At 39.9% G+C, this 20936-nt stretch overlaps 1 protein-coding gene across 4 annotated transcripts in view; it reads right to left on the bottom strand.

Moving 5' to 3' along the window:
• BICD1 (BICD cargo adaptor 1) overlaps positions 1-20936 on the bottom strand; it is a 179642-nt gene that overhangs the window by 16919 nt on the left and 141787 nt on the right. For 2 of the 4 annotated variants that reach the window (XM_065642359.1, XM_065642369.1), the window contains exons 6-8: positions 14840-14991; positions 7838-8155; positions 6678-6868 (exon numbers count right to left, since the gene is read on the bottom strand). In XM_065642359.1, the coding sequence (XP_065498431.1) occupies positions 6678-6868; positions 7838-8155; positions 14840-14991 (661 nt within the window). The remainder of the gene's footprint in view (positions 1-6677; positions 6869-7837; positions 8156-14839; positions 14992-20936) is intronic. The other 2 variants (XM_065642348.1, XM_065642338.1) reach the window with 1 other exon arrangement.

Below are 20936 nucleotides of genomic sequence, written 5' to 3'. Positions count from 1 at the left end.
TATGGAGTGGGTTTTCCCCTTATTTTGCATGATTTGATTTCTACTTTCTTTTTACACTTGAATTACCCCCAACCTAAAGAGCTGTTCCCTCATCAGACCATGTGCTTCAGTGGTACTGGAAGCTCCAAGTATTGTGATAAAGCTATATCCCAGCCTTACCCTTCGCTGTAGCTCATACTAAGAACAATTTTTAAAAAATAAATAATACCTAGGCAAGGTACCTTCACAAAATTAGTGAAATGCATTTCTTCCCAATTGCAGACTAAGAACATTAAGAGGTTTCTTGTCAGCTCTGTAGGCTTTTTCGCACTTTCCATATCATAATGTGTTTGTTATTTCTCAAATGGTTTCTGTGAATGCTTTAAATAATTCCTCATTAAATCTACTGAGAAGCTAAATAATGGGTTAGTAAAATAGCAGAAATGGAAATGGTAGAAGCTGAAAATATATATTCAGTTCCTTTCTTTTATATACATTTCATAAAAATCACATTTAGAAAGGTCTGATGATTCATGAAATAACCACTAAAAGATATACACATTTTAAACATTTCAAAAGGAGAAAAGAAAGGTCTTAAAAATACAGAAATCATCACACTTCTGTCTTGTTGGTTACCCCTCTTTCATGGAAACATGTCTAGGATATTTTTCAGACGGCCACAAATATGTCTAAACCAAAAATATTTGCACTATTCCATGGGTAAAGAAGGGCCTGATCCAAAACTTGAAGTCAGTGGGAATGGTAACTTTAGTAGGCTTTGGAAGAAACAACATAAGGCAAAACTATAAGCTTTCATAGCCCTAAAAGATTCAGGCAGGAAGATACTTACAATTAGGTCTACTAGTCTTGATTAAAGAATTGCTGGTGAGCTTACTCCATACATCACAACATCCCAAGGATCTGCTCACTTAGAGAGCTAAAATATCAGTGTGTCTAATCTAAACAGAAACTCTCTTCAGCTTTGTCTGTTTTATCAGAGGCGCAATATTGAGTATTTCTGTATATTTTATGGTAAAAATTAGTAAATCATGAAACCACATTAAACCTTGTCATAAAAGAAGATAAGGACAGATGTTTCTTGTTACCAACATTGTCAAGATGTTTCAATAGCTGTTTTAGTTAATTGACAAGACTGGATTCCAAAGCCCAAAATTTTCTTAGAAAGCAACAAATATCTGGTCACATGTCTTAAACATACAATGTGTCAACTACATAGTTATTTAGTTAGAAACAACCAGAAGTCTAGGATTTTACTGGAAAACTTCAACAAATGATGCTAATATAAACCAGCAATGACATCATAACTTAGATACAGAGTGAAAAATGTCAATAACCTTTTAATGAAAATATACAGTAGTAAGGCATGGATTTCACTGCATTTTTTTAATGTTTTAACAAACAGACTTGGGCTTCTATTAAAAATAGGTTGTACTTCAGAATCGCATTCTTTACACAGTAAAAAATACAAACAGAAATTAAATGAAACTTGTAAAACTGCAGTGAATTCATGCCATAATAGCTGAATTATATTGAAGTAGCTAAATTATATTGATCAGCATGAAATGTATGGTGTTGGTCTCATCAGTGACAACTGGAAAGCTAAATGCAAGAGAGGAAAAGCATAGAGCAAAAAGGTCCTATTCACAGTGGCACCAAGAGGTAAAAGTACATTTAGCCAGCTGACTTCTTCATCAGTTACAGCCAACTAATGTCCTTGGCAAGGATATTGTTCTTCAAATTCAAAACGGCCTCCATGAGGACAATGTACGACGCTTGAAATGGCATAAATATGTGATGCTCATTAAACTTAATTAAATGAGCATATCAGATGCAGGACACAGCCCCAAGAGCAGGAAGATATATACATGTACCTGTATATATGCACTAATACCGCTCATTAAATGATGATCATATATATACACAAATATGGCATGTTTCTGAAACCCACAGAAAAAAAGAACAATGCAGAACAAAAAGTGAACACAGATAATAAGTCAATGATGACTGAATTATCTTTTTTGTGAAGAGCATCATGTTCAGGTAAAATAACCCTACAATTATTTTTTTTAAAAATCCTGCTAAAAACCACACAAAATCCATTTTTCATGGAGAGCAGAGATAGATTAGACCGATACTGCACGAGTCTTGCAATAGCCAGTAGTGTGCCTGATTCCACAAGTTCAGAGACATCTTACAGGTGCAGGATCTCCATCAACACAAGTACATTCTTGGTGGATAAAAATACAATATATTCATTGCCGAGGACTCAGAAGAATCATCCACAGATCTCTAATTTGGCAAATGGCAATTTCCAGTCAGACTGTAAATTTGAGTTGTCAGAATAAAATCGTGGGCTTTTTTTTGGAAAATAATTGTTCTGAAGAACTTTCATGCTCCAGTTGCTTTGCATTGCTTGGATGAATCAAATCAAACTTACCTGACTGAACAATCAGAGCAGACTAGCCTGACGAGTTAAATATTATATGGCTGTATATCTTATTTAGTAGTGGTGGCTCAGTTAACTGCCTACCCTGATTTTCAAGAATAAACTCTCACTTAATGTACAGATGAATCCATACTGGTCATGAACTAGAATTCAGAATAAAATTCTTTAATGCAAATTCGGTGCAGAAAGAGATATCTAGATCCTAGTCAAGCTGATTTTCCTTTTAATTAATCTATAAAATTCCTTCACAAAGGAAAACTGTTCACTGGATGACCTGAGCAATCATGAAGATCTACAGATCACTCTTCTAGCAAAATTCAGGTCTGAGCTAATAGTGTTCCTCAAAGGACTTCTTTCACAATAATTTTTAAAAGCAGCTGTGCTTTCCTCTATGTTCAGGCTTCTAACGGTCCTGCTGTTTCAAAATGGAGAAGTGCATAAAAAAGCAAGTTTGAGTTACTGAAGTAATTTCTATAGCAGCAAGGTTTAGAAATCCACGAGGAGCTCTCTGACACTGGTATTTAAGCTCAAAAGCAAGCTGGAACTATTTTTTACAAAGTATTCCTAAATAAACAAAAATGTGCATAGCTAAAGACCTTGAACTTAAACTCGTTTCACCACACAGTTAAAGAAGACCCAAACCTGCTATCAAAATTTTTTCCCCCTACCTTTCCAATGCTGTAAGGTGCACAGGCTCACCTCTGCAGAAAACCTCTGCTGTGGAGACTAGTGTCAGCCTGAGCCTCCCTTGGTCATTTTCCCAACCTCTTCAATAAAAAGGGGAGGATAAAGACAGCTTCATTTCCTACCAAGGGCTTCTACCCATAACATTCCTTTTGAAGATGCTTTCCATAACTTCACACTGCCAAAACAACAAGAAGAAGCAAGAAGCAGGAGCCGAAGCCAAGAATCTTACCTCATGTGATAAATTCCACTTGAACATGATTTAAGAAAAATGTGTAAGAAGGAAATAGTTCACAATTTAAAAGAAAAACAAACAAAACAAAACAAAACTGATCGCATTTCATTTAGGCTTCATTGTTCCTCCACTCCTGAGGCCACAACCTCAAGCCAAGCTATACTCTGCTCCATAGTGTTTGAGTTTGGATGCTGCTCTTTTGCATCCTCTCTGATGAAGAAGCAGGTGTGAGTTACTACATTTCTTGCTGGCTTTCTTGACTGCACAAGTCATCTGAGAAAGGAAATTCTTTCTGATACAAGGCTTTTAAACATTCCCTATGAAAGCAGCAGGATAACACCCTAGGCTCTACAGAGGGATCTGAACCAGCTGGATCATTGGGCTGAGGCCAATGTATGAGGTTCAACAAGGCCAAGTGCCGGCTCCTGCACTTGGGTCACAAGAACCCCACGCAATGCTACAGGCTCAGGGAAGAGTGGCTAGAAAGCTACCTGTCAGAAAAGGACCTGGGGCTGTTGGTCAACAGCTGGCTGGATATGAGCCAGCAGTGTGCCCAGGTGGCCAAAACGGCCAACGCATCCTGGCATGCATCAAGAACAGTGTGGCCAGCAGGACTAGGGAAGTGATTGTCCCCCTGTACTCGGGGCTGGTGAGGCCCCACCTTGAATCCTGTGTTCGGTTTTGGGCCCCTCACTACAAGAAAGACATTGAGGTGCTGGAGGGAGTTCAGAGAAGGGCAATGAAGCTGGTGAGGGGCCTGGAGCACAAGTCTGATGAGGAGCAGCTGAGGGAACTGGGGCTGTTCAGCCTGGAGAAAAGGAGGCTGAGGGGAGACCTTGTCGCTTTCTACAACTACCTGAAAGGAGGTTGTAGAATGGAAGGTGTTGGTCTCTTCTCCCAAGCAGTAAGCCATAGGACGAGAGGAAACAGCCTCAAGTTTTGCCAGAAGAGGTTTAGATTGGATATTAGGAAAAACTTCCTCACCAAAAGAGTTGTCAGGCATTGGAACGGGTTGCCCCTGGGAAGTGGTGGAGATGTTTAAAAGATGCATACATAAGCTTCTTAGGGACACAGTTTAGTGGTGAACTTGACAGTGTTAGGTTAATGGTTGGAGTCGATGATCTTAAGTGTTTCTTACAACTAATACGATTCTATGATTCTATCCTTCACTGTTTCTTACTTTCAGGAAACAGCTAAGTAGACAGATGGTAAAAAAAACCCAAACCTACTTGGTGTATCATTCCTTTGATCTGTTAACAACAATAAGAAGTCTCCTAGAAACTGGTAAGAACAATGCTGAAGAATTCCCTACCTAATCCTCAACCTGATTCTAACATGGGCCCTGCTAATACTGTAATCTGAGTGCTCAGAAATACCTCTGTTTTGAAATTGTCATTGTCACAGGTTGAGATTAAGGTCATGTGATGGCATAAAATTTTGACAAATGCATTCAGAAAGCTGGGACTGTTGTAGATTCATAGGGAAAATTATAAAATAAATCAGTAGTACTGTCTCAAGACCCTTATACTCTGAATATGTAGAGATGTACCTAAAGTGCCAGGTAACACTCCAGACAATCATTATTTTCTGGACAATTCTGCTTTTCAGGCTGCATCATCCTTTGGCCTCTGTTACTGGAAAACTTTAGAGACCATGTCAGTATTTCTCAGTCTGTGGTCCATACATCTATCATGCTCCATGATGTATCAGATACCAGTCCAGTCAGGATCCAGAGTCTCAAATTCAAAGATCACATATTTTACCTTTTTACTAACAATTTTGCAATACAGTAAATTCTGTTTACCTATCTGTTAAGCACAGTTCTTTTTTAAATCATTACTTCTTCCAACCACTAAATGGCATTTACAACATACAGTCAGGCTTCTTGACACAAAGATCATCCAGTCCTTGGATTAAAATCTGTTTCTCCTTGGCCTGGCAATCTTGTAAATTGTACATTGGAAGTGCAATTACAGTTTGAAGAGTCTTTTAAGTTGAATGTTAGAAGATTGCTATTTTTGGGCCTGGAACCTTGCACTTCCAAACTGAGGAGAATTTGGCTATACAGAAAATGCAAAATCCAGTTCTTTAAAGAGATGCAAGTGTCCATCGGGAAGAAAATAATCCTTATTCTGTTGTAGGATGAAGAGGAAAGAATAGAGACACTGACAGTTTAGGAAACAGATTTCTGTCTATGGGGTAGAAAATGAGCACATGATATTCCATCGCCAATAGAATAAAAAAGAATTTCTGAAAGATCAGTACCATTTATTTCATACATTTTAAAGTCTTTGTTTCTTGCCCTCTCCCCATCTTTTTCTCCCCAGAAGCCAGGTCTTTTATTTATTTACTGCAGCGCTCCCTAGGAAAATGTCTTGTTTAGACTCTCTGCAGTTTTACACTTGTCTTCTGAGTGGGTGTTACTTGCACGGCACTACTCAAGGCAAGTGTGATATCACTGGCACTCTGAGAGAGCTGTAACGTACTATAGGGTATTGCTCAGCTTTGCAGAATAAACATTTACTTGAGTAGAAACCACTTTATGGGTTTTAGCTTTTTATATTTTCTACTCACGCTTTTTATGTATAACAAATTTCAAAACAAAGAATGAAAAAATTTACCACCAGACAAGAGTGTGCACATTTAAAGGCTAAAGGTTCTGCTCAGGCACAGACAAAAGTAATTATTAGCTTGTCTGTCAGGAGAAGAGAGATGTCACAACCTCTGAAATGGCATTTCAGTTTACATTTCCTTTCTACGCCTTTTTTGAAGCAGATCCTACATTTTGGCAGGAAATGAAGAGCAAAAGCTTCCTGCAAAGATAAACTTCATGACTCAATCTATATAAATGAAACCTTCTGTGAGTTTAACATTACCCTTTAGAAAAAAATCACTGAATACTCCAGGGTGAGCAGAAGACGGATGCTGCGTGGGCTCCTGCACACTGCCAGTCACTCCCTCGCTGGTCCTCACGCATCTAACTCCTCCATCCCGTTGGCTTTGTGTCTTCCACAGGGACTACCAACACCACCACCAGACTAAGCACCACCCAGGCACGGGGGTGCAGCCTCTGTGGATGCCAGCGGGACTGCACCCACCTATACCACTGCAGGACTTTCCCCACTGCATCTGGAACCAGTTTGGGCTGCTGTCAGCAGAATGTCGGCTCCTGCCACGGGTGACACAGGAGGAGACATTTTGCTTTTCGGGTCTCAAGAAGGTGCCCAAATTAGATTGCATCTGCAGTGCTGGGAGGGTCCCCTGCTCTGCTAACCACTCAGCACCACATGCACCCAAGGAAAAAATGTTTACCTGGTATGGCCATGGTTAACCTTTTTTCCTTGCTGAGACGGTGCCCATGGATGAATTCACTCATGGAAGGGGGGCCCCTCAGAAGATATGATTCTGTGGAGGCAGGATGAGGGGGGGCTCTTAATAATTTCTGGAGGTAGGTCCCTGAAGTCCTGGGATGGCTCTGATCACAAAGGGAAGGTGAGAATAGTCTTGCAGAAGATCCAAGAAAAATACATATGGAAACAAAAGAGTTTTACTTTAATTACCTTTCAAAGCCTCATGAATGACAACATCATGTTAATGTGCTTAACAGGTAAAAACCAGCTAGTGTTGCTACCCCATGTCATTTCCAGAGCAGGGCACCTTGCCTGCATTGGAAATCCTGGTTCCTGTTAGAGGAGGAGGAGAGGAGGTTGAGTTGTATCTGAGCATCCTGGAGTCGACATGTACAAGGCTCCCTGACTGTCCTCTTGGTTTTGCATTGTGACTACAGCATACAAGAAAAGGGAATGATTGTCTACGACTTCTCTAAAAGAGAGTCCTTCTCATCTTCGGAACCATGGAGATCCCCACACCTACAGAGCTTCAGCAGGGCAGTCACAAATGAGAACTCACTGCCTAAGCAGCAAAATATTTGCATTAGGTTGTGAATGGCAGCCATCCTCCTTCAAAAGGTTGCTTGTTCCCATGTAGAAAAATTGATCTGAGTGAACACACCCATATTCTTTTTGCATTGATGAACAACAAATGAGCACCGGAGCTTAACAAAGAGATGCACTTTCTTTTGTGTTAAGCGCTGAAATGCTCAAAGAGCACAACCCTTTTTTAATTTCAGATGCTCGTTATGGAAAACCTTAAGGAAAACTTGTTAAAGAAAACACATTCACACTAACATTAAAGACATACAAGAGCAGTGAGACACTGACAGAATATAGTTCAAAACACTGCATGAAGGAGGAGGAAATAACATAGTGAGTAGGTGGACCAGAACCACATATTGCCAGGCTTTGAATTTCATCTTCATATCCTCCCCACCTCCTTCTCCCCAGTCAAAGTACGAAGGAAATTAAAAAAAAAAAAAAAAAAGAAAGAAATAATTATAATGTTTACAATTCAGTGAAAGACTTTAAGGAAAGTCTGGCCACTGCACTGTACTGTAAAGATTGCTGCATGCATACCTTTTCCTCTGAGTGCCACTGCTGACCAGAAAGTTTGGTTGCTGTGGGCCCTGACTATGCAGGAGGAAAGTGTCTATGCTTGGCACGGTGGCTGATGCCTCCTCACTTACTTTAGGGCTGCCGATCTTGCTCTTTCCCAGCTTGCCTTTGCTGCGTCGGGACTGCTCATGGTCGAACTCTAAATCCTCCAGTCGCTGGGTAAGGGCAAGTTTTTGCTGGATAGCCATGCGCAACAGAGAGTTTAGGGTCTTCTTCTCATCCTCTGCAGCTGCTAGCTGCCTCTGCATCTCATCCAGCTGCGTGACATACTCATCACACCTGGGAAAACAAAGAAGGCAGAAATCTGGGGAACTGCTCCAAGAAACAACTCTACCAGTGACTGCATTCCTGGGCTGCAGTTGGAGGGACAGACTCCCATCCAAGCTTTTGCCAAACCTAATCCTGGAAGCAGACAACCTGAATTCTTCTGTTCCCACTTTGAAGAAATCTGGACTTGGATCTGAATGCCAACACTTCCCGTTTGGCAGGACAACCTGTATCTAGAATACTGGAGCAGTCTATGATAACATAATATGTTTCTAATGCAATGAGCAATTGGAGAGAAGGTTTGGGATTATCTCCAGGTTACACCACAAATAACAATTTTGAGTCCTGGTTCTGCTAGTAACTCACCATGCATAAGAATGTCTACTAATTAGATTGTTCATATTTTTCTATTTTCCATAGACAGAAATATCCACTTCAGCAAAATATTACCAAAAAAAAAGATGGAAAAAAGTACTTTGAACATTTGACACATCAGATTTTGTGAAATGAGAAGTCCCCAGTTGTTTGCCATGTTTAACTGATTAAAGAGGTACTATTCAGGAAACCCCACACCTTGAAGTTATTTCACATTTACTGTTGAATCTCTTGGAGGTGTGCTCAGATATCCATTACTATGGTCACCTACTCCTGTTTAACCCTCAGACTCTTTTATCTGCATGAAAAGCTGTATCTTTTTCATTTGCTTTAAATCTCTGAGACAGACTTTGAAATAAACCCACCTTTCTCATGATTTTGTTAGCATTTAAGACTGAATTCAGTTTAGTCCCATTTTAAAATATGATTCCTAAAGTTAACAGCAAGAGCAAGACATTTCAGAATGGTCTTGGTCACTTTTTGAAGCGAAATAGCTTCAGTTTGTTAAAAATAGACCATCTAATCAGTAAGAACCACGAGTGAAAAATGTATATCAGTAGTGAAATGATTCACAGGTAGCAGGACTGTGTGACCATTGGACATTTGTGGCAACATCCAAGAACTTTTCACATTAAATGATGCAGCTTTCCTTACATCTCCTCCCCACATGATCTCTATAAATCTAAACAGATTTGTTGTGTAATTACAATAGTGTAATGGATGAGAATTTAACTTTATCTGTATCACTCACAGAAAACACACATAGAAAATAATTTCAGTTTTCCTTCTTAAAATGCGTGACACTAAACTTCTGAACTATTGGAAACCGGGACATGAAACTAATTTCTCCGTAACTTTAATCTTTTCATTGGGAAAGAGAAATGAAGTGTACTTGAAAATTCATAGTTAATCTTCATACAGAAATACTCATATATATGTATTGCAGTCTCCTTTTGAATAATTCAGGCACTGGAAGCAAAATGACTAAGTCAGCCATTGTTTCATCTACAGTTTCAGTATTATCTTTCTTCTACAGGACCTTAATAAGCATGACTGTCTTTATTGAAGCCTTGAGGAAGAGAGATATTTCTGAAACATCAGTTGGCTTAAAGCCAACTTGCACACCTATCTCTGCTCTAAGCCATGAAATGTCTATTGATACTTTAAGCAGTTTCGTTGACAGAAACATTAGAATGCAATCACCATTCTGGAGATTAAGTTAAATTAAGTTGAACTAGGAATTACTATAATACCTGTGTTATCAGAGTTTTGAAGGCTCATTCTTATAACCAGCTAGATCCTGTATCCATCCCTCTCATTCTCTCCTGCTTTCCTCTTTGTCTAGAAGATGCCTTTTTTCCCCAAACATTCTTTCTTTTGAATTTTTTTTAAAAGTAACATCTGCAGCCACACCTGCAGCACAGTGCCACTAGAGGAACAAACTGCCTTGTTTTAGTATGCAAATAAGCCATTTTTCTTTTCGGAAAAAGATGGGTTTTCTTCAGGTCTTAGGTCTTGGTATCTAGACACCTGCATTGTAAAAGCAGCTAACAGCAGTTAAGAAACATAATCTCCATGAAGATGGATATTACTGAAGCAGATTTAGACAAACCTGCTTCTTGTAACCTACTATGAACTGTAACTAGCTGGCCCTAGAAATCTGGATAAACTTGATGCTGTTAGATGGCCTGATACTCAAGACAAAACCAATCTCGTTAATAGAACATTTTTCAAGTGTTCTAATTATGTGCCCTTCCTAGAAGTCTCCCCATAATAGCAACCCCACATTCTTGGCAGTTCACTGCAGTGTTTGGGTGGTTCCAGCCATCTGACCTCCACCACGACTTGAAGTTTCCTATTATTTTTCAGAAACACATGGTCCATTGTCTGTGTTGTGTTGCTCAAGCTTTTTTTTTTTTTTTTTGAGAAAAACTGTTCAGAAAGGTTAAACCTAAATCAGTTAAGTAAAGGCCATAATTAACTTTAGAAATTGCTGAATTAACAGCCTCAGATCTCCTTGAAGTCTGCAGCAGTGAAGGTTATTCCATGTAGTGGGAGGCAGCTACTGCCTGCAGCCACAGCATTTCCCTTCACTGAAACATTCCCTGCTACGTGCAAGTGTGGGATAAAAAGAGAAGTGTTTCCAATTAAAAAAGAAAAAAAGCACTACACACATCCAGATTGCCTTTAGCTCACACACTTTATAAACATTTGTGAAATCGCAGAGTATACTGTGGAAGAAAAAGGTTAAGAGCTCCTAGGAGAGACGACTTCTGGCCTGGCACAGACCACTGCAGACCGAGCAGGGCTCCAGGATGCACCAGGGCTCTGAACGGGTCTTTCAGAAGTACTCAAATAGTAGTAAATAACAAAAGTTGGGTTATACCCTCCAGAGTCAGAGCTCTTTCTCAGAGCTCTTGCCCCAGGATGGGTGTGTAAGCTGCAAGTGACTATTAAATAAACAGCACTGTTGTCTTGCTGTCTGCTTATCTACTTACTGACAAAGCAGAATCAAGATTTCACCTATTTCTCATTTCTCTTGTCTCAGAAAGGAAGCAGGCAGATATATAAGCCCACTTATTTTGTATGAACTGATCCAAGAAGCTTATATAGGAGTTTAAGGGATTTCTAGTTCCATCTCTCTCTCTTCTAGGAATGCAAACCAAATACTAAGACAGGCTTATGTCTAATTTAGGTAACATGAATCATAGCAGAGCTTGAGCTAAAACCCAGTGACACTGACAGTGATAGATCCCTGCTCTAGCCATATAAGCATAATTCACTTCTGCTCATAAACGTTTTCTCATCTAGGATCACTCCCAAGACCTGTCTGAACTTCCTAGTCCATCTCCTCAGCACACTTTTTTCTTTAAATTTTAATAATAAGAAAATGTCTTGATGGATGGAGAATAAAATCAGTGCATGCAGTGTCAAGACTGTGGCGATATCATGAATAATATTTCTTGCTCTCTCCTTTTGAATATCTCTATTTAGGCTGGGAAAGCAAGCATGTGTAGGGAGTCAGTAAAATTAGCTTCCTGAATCCCTTTAGGAATCAAAAAAGTTTTAAAAAAGTTTCTTCTCTCCTTCAGCACTAGACATCTCCCAGGGCAACCCCTACTCCTGATGTGAAAAATGACATTTTAAAGAATTTATTTTTCATTTGCCCTCTGGATCAGTGCTGGCCACCCACCTCACTGCTTCCCATTCCCACAGCTCCCACCCTGGGTCAGTGACTTGGGGTTGGAGTGAAGGGAAACAACAGGAGGGGCAGGAAAGGCTCTCACCTTTTTTTTTTTTTTTCTGGTCTGGCACTACCAGAAGCAGCCCAGGACAAAAGTAGCAGGCTGAAGGCAGAGGCTGCAAAACTGATGGGCAGCACATGGCCCTGGCATCCAACAGGGACTTCAGCTCTGCTCTGCCAACCCCATGCGTCCCACAGAGAAAGAAGGTTTTATACGTTGTTGCTTGCTTTCGCTTTTTGAAAAGAGGTGTTTGGGGAAAAAGGAGTTTGAACTGTATCGAGGACATGTTGTTGAGAGGTCTGAAGTAAATTCGGAAAGGCATCACAAGGCTAAAGAAGAGGGAAGGAGGACGCTGTAGTGATCAGAACCACAGAGATTTTGGATTGGAAAAAAGCCAGTCCCAGAGGGAAAAACTGCAGAAGTAGAGGTACAGGCAGGACTTCTGAGGGAGAGAAGAACTGAAGAAAGAACTTAAGGAATGGAAGGATGCACAAGTGTCAGGGAAAAACATAGAAAAAGGATGGGTCCTGCTTTCTGCATAGGAGAGGTTTGGCAAAAAGTGTCGTGTTTGCTGTTCAGACCAGAAACAGGTGTGCTTATGCTCTCCTTAAAACGTGGCATGACCTTTGCCCAGTGTATTTGAGGAAAAAAACATACAGTTCAGCACCAGAACGAACATCCATTTGGGGACCAAAGGAATAGAAAAGGATGGTTTATGAAAGAGAAAGGATAATGCTCTATCAAACAGCATATGAAATAATTTTCAGATCTATAACATAACTCTACTCTCAGAGGGATGCTCTACCTACAGTAAAAATTCAGGAGTAAGTACCATGTGATGCAGGATAACCATGGAAACCACCATTTTATTCAACAGAAGACTAAACAATTGGGGTTTTATGCCGAAGGTTACTATTGCATCAATTGTTACTGCATAAAGAATCTTACAGTCTTGTATTTTCAAATAGATTTCTGTTATTGAACAGACCATCTATAGTATATCAGCTCTCTGTCATTTAAACAAATGCTATTCCAAATGGAGTATTCAGAATGAGTCAATGATTTGTACATTTAGGAAGATTGATTTAATTATAAAGGCCATTAGATTCCAGGGTAAGGAAGGAAAAGGAATATTTTACAACAGAAAAATCTGTAGCAGCACACTGACATTCAAGACCTTGCAGTTAATGATTTTTTTATAACTGTGCTCAGAAAATACTGGGCAAAACTTACATCCTCAAGGGCAGGGATATGTTCCACAAGCCATGCAGTGAGTGTTTAATCAGTACTGTATGGAGTTTACCAGCAGCAATAGACACTTTGGGTGGGGTTTCTCTCTACCAACATTACATATTTACAAAATGGGAATCTATAACTCAGCCAGTCACACAGATTTTCTTTATAGTTCACAGAAGAGAAACAGAACCTTCATTGCATTCTACTCACAAGACCTCTAGAAAAGGCATCTACATGAATGGTACCTTTTAAGTCTAATTCGCACAGAAGAAATGCTGCTGTCTCCCACCAGCTTTAGGATATGCCTTGAACCCAAAAGAAGCGTGCACTCAGGATGCCCAAATAGGATAAAGAGCATTCAGTACACCAACAACCTCACACTCCCTTCAAGTAACAACTTCTAAATCTTTGCAAACTTGTTTTACCTCATAGGTTGACGATTTATGCTCCATGCAAGACCCTTGTTTGCTTTATGCTCATAATGCCACTCCTCTACTCTGGAGTTAGTAGCTTTCCAGGTAGTCTTACAGAGTTAGTATGTTCACATATCTCCTAGATTAATGAGCTTGCAAATAAAGATCGACGTGTGCATTTATATAATAATACACACACAACATACTGCTTTCTTGAAGAAAATCTTTCGATGCCAATGAAATCAATGGAGCTACCTTGGTTCACACCACCTGCTGAGTTGGTTCTTCATTTCCATTATGGCCCTACGTGTACACTTCTGATGATGAACATATGATGAATTTGTACACAGCACTAATGTCACGACATGTGAATATCCCTTCTCCTTCCTTGACACCTTTCCCAGCTGCTGCTGCCACTGTCATGGAGCGACAAAGGACCTTAGAAGGCTGGAAGAGGTGAGATGGCACCTATATACCGCCAGGAGCACTGGAGAGATGCTGATATGAGGCATGAAGAAGCCTTATAATTTATGGACTAAAGCATAAGCAAGAAATCTGCATTATGTTTGACCATAAGGGGGAAAAAAAGCCTTGATACAACATAATAATTTCCTGAGGGTACTAATTTCCTTGCTTATTTGGGAGTTAAGAATGTATTGATGAAAGCATCGTATCTTTAAAAAAAAAATATTTTTTTTTTCATAACCTTTAAAAAAGGAGCTAAAACCAAAAGCTCTTCTGAAGGTGCGGGAGAAGGAAATATGAGAGATGATTAATTACTGTTCTGCCAGGAGGAACCATGTTACAGAAGGTAAGTGAAACTTTTATCCTGTGAAGGAGAAGATAACAAATTGAATATCACAGCAGGATAAAATAAGAATTCCTGCTGGAGTAGGAAATTGCAGTGGCCTCACAATTATTAGTGCTGGATTATAGTGTAGGCTGGTTGATGAAATAGATTTTACTAGTGGTAAGTAATAAATCTTACGATAATGAAAACATGGGATTCTGAAGATCATCATTAACCATACGATAGCTTTACATGACAGAATCACTACGTATTTCTGAATGTGAAAATTAGCCACATAAATCTACTATTTGATTTCCACTTTAAAAAGCCCTATAAATGCAAATATACTGGAGGTTGATATTGGCTTTTACAAAACTTTACTCAAGGTTGTATGGACATTGCTATTCTCCAGCTTTATTTTCCAAGACATGCATCTCAGTAGCACTTGAAAGCTTGCTGGTTTTGCACAGTGTGCATGCTAAGACTCACTCACCTTCATCCAGCAAATCCCTGACCTTGCAGAAAATAATCTCTGTCTCTTCACCTAAGCACCCAACGTACACAGCTAAGTCTGTTCTCAGCATACACACATCTGCTTTTACAGTGCTGGGCCAGAGAGTGAAACTGTTTCCCTTACCTGGTTGCAAACATTGCTCTCAAGGATGAGAAGGTTGCTGCATCCTCCTTCAAAGCCTTTAATTCATTACGTAGTTTGGTCATAGTTTCAGTCACCATTGTTTTTTCATTTTCGTATTTATTCTTCAAATTGGCTAGTGCCACTTCAGCTGTCTGAAAATACAAACAAGGGTATATGCTTATGGGACAGATATTTGATAATGGCTAAGATGCCATGCTTGATTTTACTTTTGATTTCCTTCTTCATTCACACAATAAAAGAAGTGCAACTTGAGCTTCGTTGTACTGCACCCTTTAATGTCTTCTTTTAAGGTGTACTCCATGAAACCAGGAAAGGGAGAAAGCAGTTGAAAGGACAAAGCCATTTTCAATGCACTGACAATAACTCGACACTTTCAATGTCTCTGCAAAATTGTGCAGAGGACCCAGGCAACTGAGTAAGCTACTACAGCTCAAGGAGCTGCTACCATGTTGTATGAGCTGCAATAAAAAACCAATTGTGTCCACCAACCAGACTGCAAACAGGGCACATGGTATGTGAGACTGGGCCTCTGTAGCCAAGGTGGGAACTACCGTGTTTTGCCTCACGCGTCCTGCCAGCTGTGGCTTTCCTTGGGCAAGGTGACTGCCGGGACCTGACCGCCCGCTTTATGCCTGAGCACTGGCAATGCCAAGGGTTGTGCAAACCAGCATTATTTTGGCAGCTTTAGCCACTACTGAAAAAGGAACAAAAAAAGTGCAAATTAAAATTTTCACTAAACAGGAAAGCAAGGCTTTGTAGTCATCCTATTCCTTCTTTTTTTTTTCTGCTCCCTCCTTTCTTTTTTCAATTTCATCCATTAAATGTCTTTCATTTACTGCCCTACTGCTTTTAATGGTTACATTTGTTTTATTTTTGCAGTTGAACCTTCTGTTTTACCTATTAAGTTTAGAATCACTTTGAAGAAAGAGGCTTTATACCTACTGCTGCTATGAGATATTTAAAACTATTGCCATTGAATGAGATGAAGAAAAAAATGTTTCCTTTTACATTTACTCAGAGGGGGTTATGGTTGTTTTTTCACTTCATTTAGAGCATAATAAGTTGCAGCATTTCATATAGGCAATCAATTTCCCCTGTTGATCTTGTGTGTTTTTGAGCCATCACCAAGAGAGAGAAGTGTAGAAGAACATCAATTTAAAGCAACCAGCAAGGAGACATGACAAAAGATGGTAATGGCCAAACAGTTGGAAACCTCTTTTAAACTCAGTTTTCTGAAACTCAATACATTTCCCACTAACAATGTCTTTTAACAAAAGGACATGTTAGCATCTCCTACGAAATTACAACTCTGTTCATTTGCGCCTAGGGAAATAGCACAGTTAGAAATGGCAGCGTTAAAATAATTCAATCATTTTTCCAATTGTACACTCACCAATACTGTTATCTCTACTTTCACACTAGTTTACGCTGAGAGAATAGATTGTAAAATATCACTAGTAACTATCTGTCTTTTTAAATAGATGGGTTTTTCCATGCCAAATTTGAAATCATCAGCAATATATGTTAAAAAAAAATCAGCCACTTAGGGATATATTCAAATAAATGCAGCTTTTCTCAACCTTGCTGACATATGCTTTGTTATGATGTAGGATGGTAGACATCATCCTACGCCTTGGCAGGATCAAGCAGAAGTTGTCAGCTTCCTGTCTGATTTCAGCTATGAGCAAAAAATGTAAACTTATAAATTAACATGGAGAAGAAGGATTAACTATGTTTAATAAAACAACTTTTTTTAAGGGAAATCTATGAAATAGTGCATCAGAGGACAAATTCCCATTTAACAGATATGATTAAATCAGATTTATTTAGGAATTTTCAGATCACTAATGAGGCAGAAGGGATTTATAAGAGCACAGGTAGACTCTATAGTGCAAACTGAGTTCTGCTTTGCCCCTGCAGCAGGAATTCAGATGCCTTTGCTTTGTAAGAGAAATAAAGCCCCATGTGCCTTAACCTACCATACCTCCTCTTCAGATACATAATTCATGTAATGATTTTCCTTTGTTTAGTAATGAAAATGAGTTAAAGATATGTGCCATCTAATGCTAGACTTTAAAAAAAAATTGTTACATTGTTTCAGCAGTGGGATTATATATTCTATGTAAACCAAATAGTTTACACATCTCTGAAACTGTGCCCAATTGTAAGACAGATCATCGTGATCCCTACATTTTAGTCTGGAAGTCAGGGTAACTTAAATGGACACATAACACCACAGGATGAAAGATAACTTAGAAATATAATTTACTTGGTGAATAAAAGTAACAGAGGAAGGATGGTGTGAAATCTTCCAACCTTTTTTTTCTTCTTATTAGAGTTTTCCGTAAAACAACATATGGAAAACAGAGCATAAAGTGCAAAACCTATTAGAAGTGCCTTGTGGCTCTCTACACACCAGACAAGCTTTTGAACATGCTCCTTTGCAGGCTGTCACGGGTCTCCCTTCTGAAAGTCTCCTAAGTGAAGAACGAATGGGCACAAGTGCTCTCTCTGCTAGAGAAGCAAATAAAACTAACAAAAATAAGTTTTTAATATGCAAGAGAAAGAAGGGAGAAACAAGCAAGGGTAGCTTTTGTCGGAAACCTGCAAAGAGGCAGCCAGGGCCAGAGGCGCATCCCTATAGCGTGAGGCACAGCACACTCAGGAGGTCCTTGTAAGAGCTGGTGAGCACCTGATGGTGCAGATGCTCAGGTTACCGACAGCTCATCGGTTTGGGACCCAGATGCTGACTGAAGCTGATTGCTGTCAGACTCCTTGGCTCAGAGGATGCCATTTTACAATGCAGGTAAGTCAATCTGTATTGTCTAGCTGCCACCAAAAGAATAACTACCCAGCCTTTCCCCAACCCTACCCTTTGCACACCTGGTGGTTTTCTTCTTTGCTTACTGTGAGCCAGTTTGGCAAGCCTGAAGAGGCAGAAAACTCACCTGAAGCACCCTGAAGCCAGGATGTGTGATGGGGAGTGGGGCTGAGGAGAGAAGGGGAACTTGGACTCTTTCAGAGGTACCTATGTGTCTGGTCACCTCAGCTGTGCTGCTAGACTGTGCCAAGAGTAACAGGGACAAAATGAACAGAAGCCATAGCTTCATGTTACTCTTCCTCCAGCCCCAGATCTAGCCTAAATTATGTTTGTTCCCCCTCTTAGCCAGCCTCCAAATTTGTCCCCATTGAGCCATATATGTGTGGTTGCACCTCAAACCAGTTCTGCAGATTAATCTGGATTTTAAAAACCTGGAGTGAACAGTGTGTTCAGAGAGTGCTCTGAAAGGAAGGATGTGGTGAATAGAAGTCTGCATCTCCAAGTAGTGAGTGCCAGAAGGAAGCAGATGCCCAGGATCTGGCTTTGTTTTTAACAGCTCTTTCTGAAGCATGTAGTTGTAAGCTGTGGTTAACTACAAAACTATACCAGAGAAACTTTGCTCCACATAAAAATACAACCTCTGAGCAACACAAGTGGAAAATTGAGAGGAAAAAAAAGAAAATGCAGAAAAATGTGAAACTACCCAGCCACTCAATGAGCCGCCTGGGGACACAGGATTAATGGCTCACAGAGCACGTAGCATTTGCTGTGCAGGGGATGTCACCTGGTGCTGACAGAAAGGCTGGGAGGGAGCAGAGGACTCCAACGCCTGGATTCCTGCAGGGTGTGAAATGCTAGCATGGCAAAGAGAGCTGGGGCACACAGAGCTCAGCACCCTGTCCCTAAAACCCAGACATGGAGCCACATAGGCTGAGGTGGGAGAACATCCAAGCCCCAGGACCCCAGGCACTGCCAGAACTAAGGGCACCCCTTTAATCCCCCTCCTTATCCTTACAGAAGAGATGCCTAAATCCAGCTGCCCAAAGGCTGCCACCTTAATCCTGAAATAAGTGCACAAATCTCATTTTCTCTATATAATCACATTCTAAGATGACTTTGTATCCCATTTACTTTACATTAGCAGTGTGAGGAAGCAAACCAAGTAAAAAAAAAATGTTGCTGAAAGAATATTAAGGCCTACAGTGGTAAGCACTTTATTTTTTCACACAGGGAAGCAGAACAGTAGCTTGGTGTTTTAGTGCAGAAATTGAACATAGTACTGGCTCTTTCTACCCAGCCTCACTTTTCCAGCAGAAATTCTACTGTATTCTGTCTATATAACATCAGGGCATTTGTTTATAGATAAAGTACTATATGTCTGGGGTTATCAAGTTATTTTTTCTGAAGGACTTTTATGGATATCTCAGTTATGGGAGCGGGAGACAACACAGTTACTGCCAATGCAGATGTGAAGGTCTTGCTGACTCAGCTCCTTTCCATCCAACCATTAACCTATGAGAACAACCAATTGGTTTTCAATCAGAACTTCAGGATATTAAATTCCCCTCATAGGCAGCTTTGCTTTCTGAATGTTATTAGAAATCAAAATAAAAACCATTATCGAACTGGTCCTAAAAGTAATTATATCATTAAATTGGTATTACTTTACAATTTATGCTGCCTGTTAATGCTAATGCTACTTGGGTTTGCTCCGCAAAACTGGTGCTGACACAGTAATTATGGGTATGAATAAATGGACACATAAATCAAGACGAGGTAAGCAAGCAAGCCAGCAAGATATATGTGCCTTGCTATCTTGAGCAATTGATTTAATATTCCATTTTCCTGGGCTTAAGTTTGCAGCTTAGAGCAAATCTTACTCTTTTTTTTGTGTTAGAGCTTTGTGTATTTTATTTGCAGCCCAGCCTAACACTGAAAGGCTTATTTGAAAATATTAATAAAGAAAATGCAGCTAGAATAAAAAGAAATATTATCAGATATTGCCAAATGCTTTAAATTAACAAACAGCTTGTCAGGTTCAAACAGAAACTTATTGTATGCCATTAAAGATTTAAAAGATGTAGCTGCACTGCTGGAGTGCCAGGCTCAGTGCAGCAGGAGGAGGCAGAAACAGCGACTGTTCTGCAGCCAGGTACATCCCTATGAAAAGAATTAGAAACGACTCGGGTTATGAGGCAGAAACTCCGTTTGCTCTCTTTCTCTTCTGATGAACCATTTGCCCCTGTCTACCTAAGAGTATGTCAAAGCACTGCAACCAAGTGTTAACACCAGGAAAACTGTACAATGCTCATTTTAATAATATGATGTTGCAATGCTTCTGGTGGTCACTAGATAGCAGCAGTGCTTCCCTGGTTAAGGATGTGATTTCACTTAAGTACAGCCCAAAACACCAGATCCAGGAGCCTGCTGCTGGCCTTTTCCCTTGGATCTGAACCGTGAGATGCTTTAGGAAGGCCCGGTCTTGCCATACCTACAGTGCATTTGATTGTGCTCATCTTGCTTTCCAATATAATTTCAATCAAAAAAGCTTAACCTAAAGCATCTCTGATTAAATTGCCTACAATACAGGGGTTTTTTTTGTGATAGTATTTCTACAAAGCACGATGAGCCATGATATAGGCCCACTGTAGGCCAAGGACAGGCCAGGGCTGCAGGCTTCCCTCTTGCAGGGGCCTGCTGCAGCTCTCCCCTGCTACCTCAGGCATCAGCAGTGTTTTACCATACAACATAAAGGATGAAAATATATAATCTTATATTAATATCGGCTTCATTAGGGCTTGAGGAAGATTTAAAAAAAAAAAAAATCAAGATTCTAGCTCTTGTGGTTCTAGAGCAAATGTGAACCTTTGTCCTTCGTAGGCTTATCTAAACTGAAACACACAAAGGAAAAAATATCCCCAGCCTATTGCTGCTTAAAACCTTATTATTTCAGAGGGGAAGAACTCAAGAGGGTGAATCTTGACTCCTGTTTTTTGAATATGAGATGTGCTTTGGGTGCTGGGATACACCCGTCACTTGAGGCTGGCAGTACTGCTAGCACATAGTAAAACTCCCTCCCTCTCTGCAACTTTAAATCTCTCATCCTTTTATATTATTATGTCTTTTAACTTGAAAGTTTGACGACGTTGATATTAGGTTTGCATGAACAGTATTGCAAGATTCTATACCTAGTTGTACAATTACCCATAGCTACGCTGCTATCCAAGAAATAAAAGTTTAATTACTAGCACTGCC

The sequence above is a fragment of the Caloenas nicobarica genome, chromosome 1, assembly GCF_036013445.1.
Source record: "Caloenas nicobarica isolate bCalNic1 chromosome 1, bCalNic1.hap1, whole genome shotgun sequence".
NCBI classification, from domain to species: domain Eukaryota; kingdom Metazoa; phylum Chordata; class Aves; order Columbiformes; family Columbidae; genus Caloenas; species Caloenas nicobarica.
Note: the sequence above shows the minus strand (reverse complement) of the source record. Positions and strands in the feature narration are given on the sequence as shown.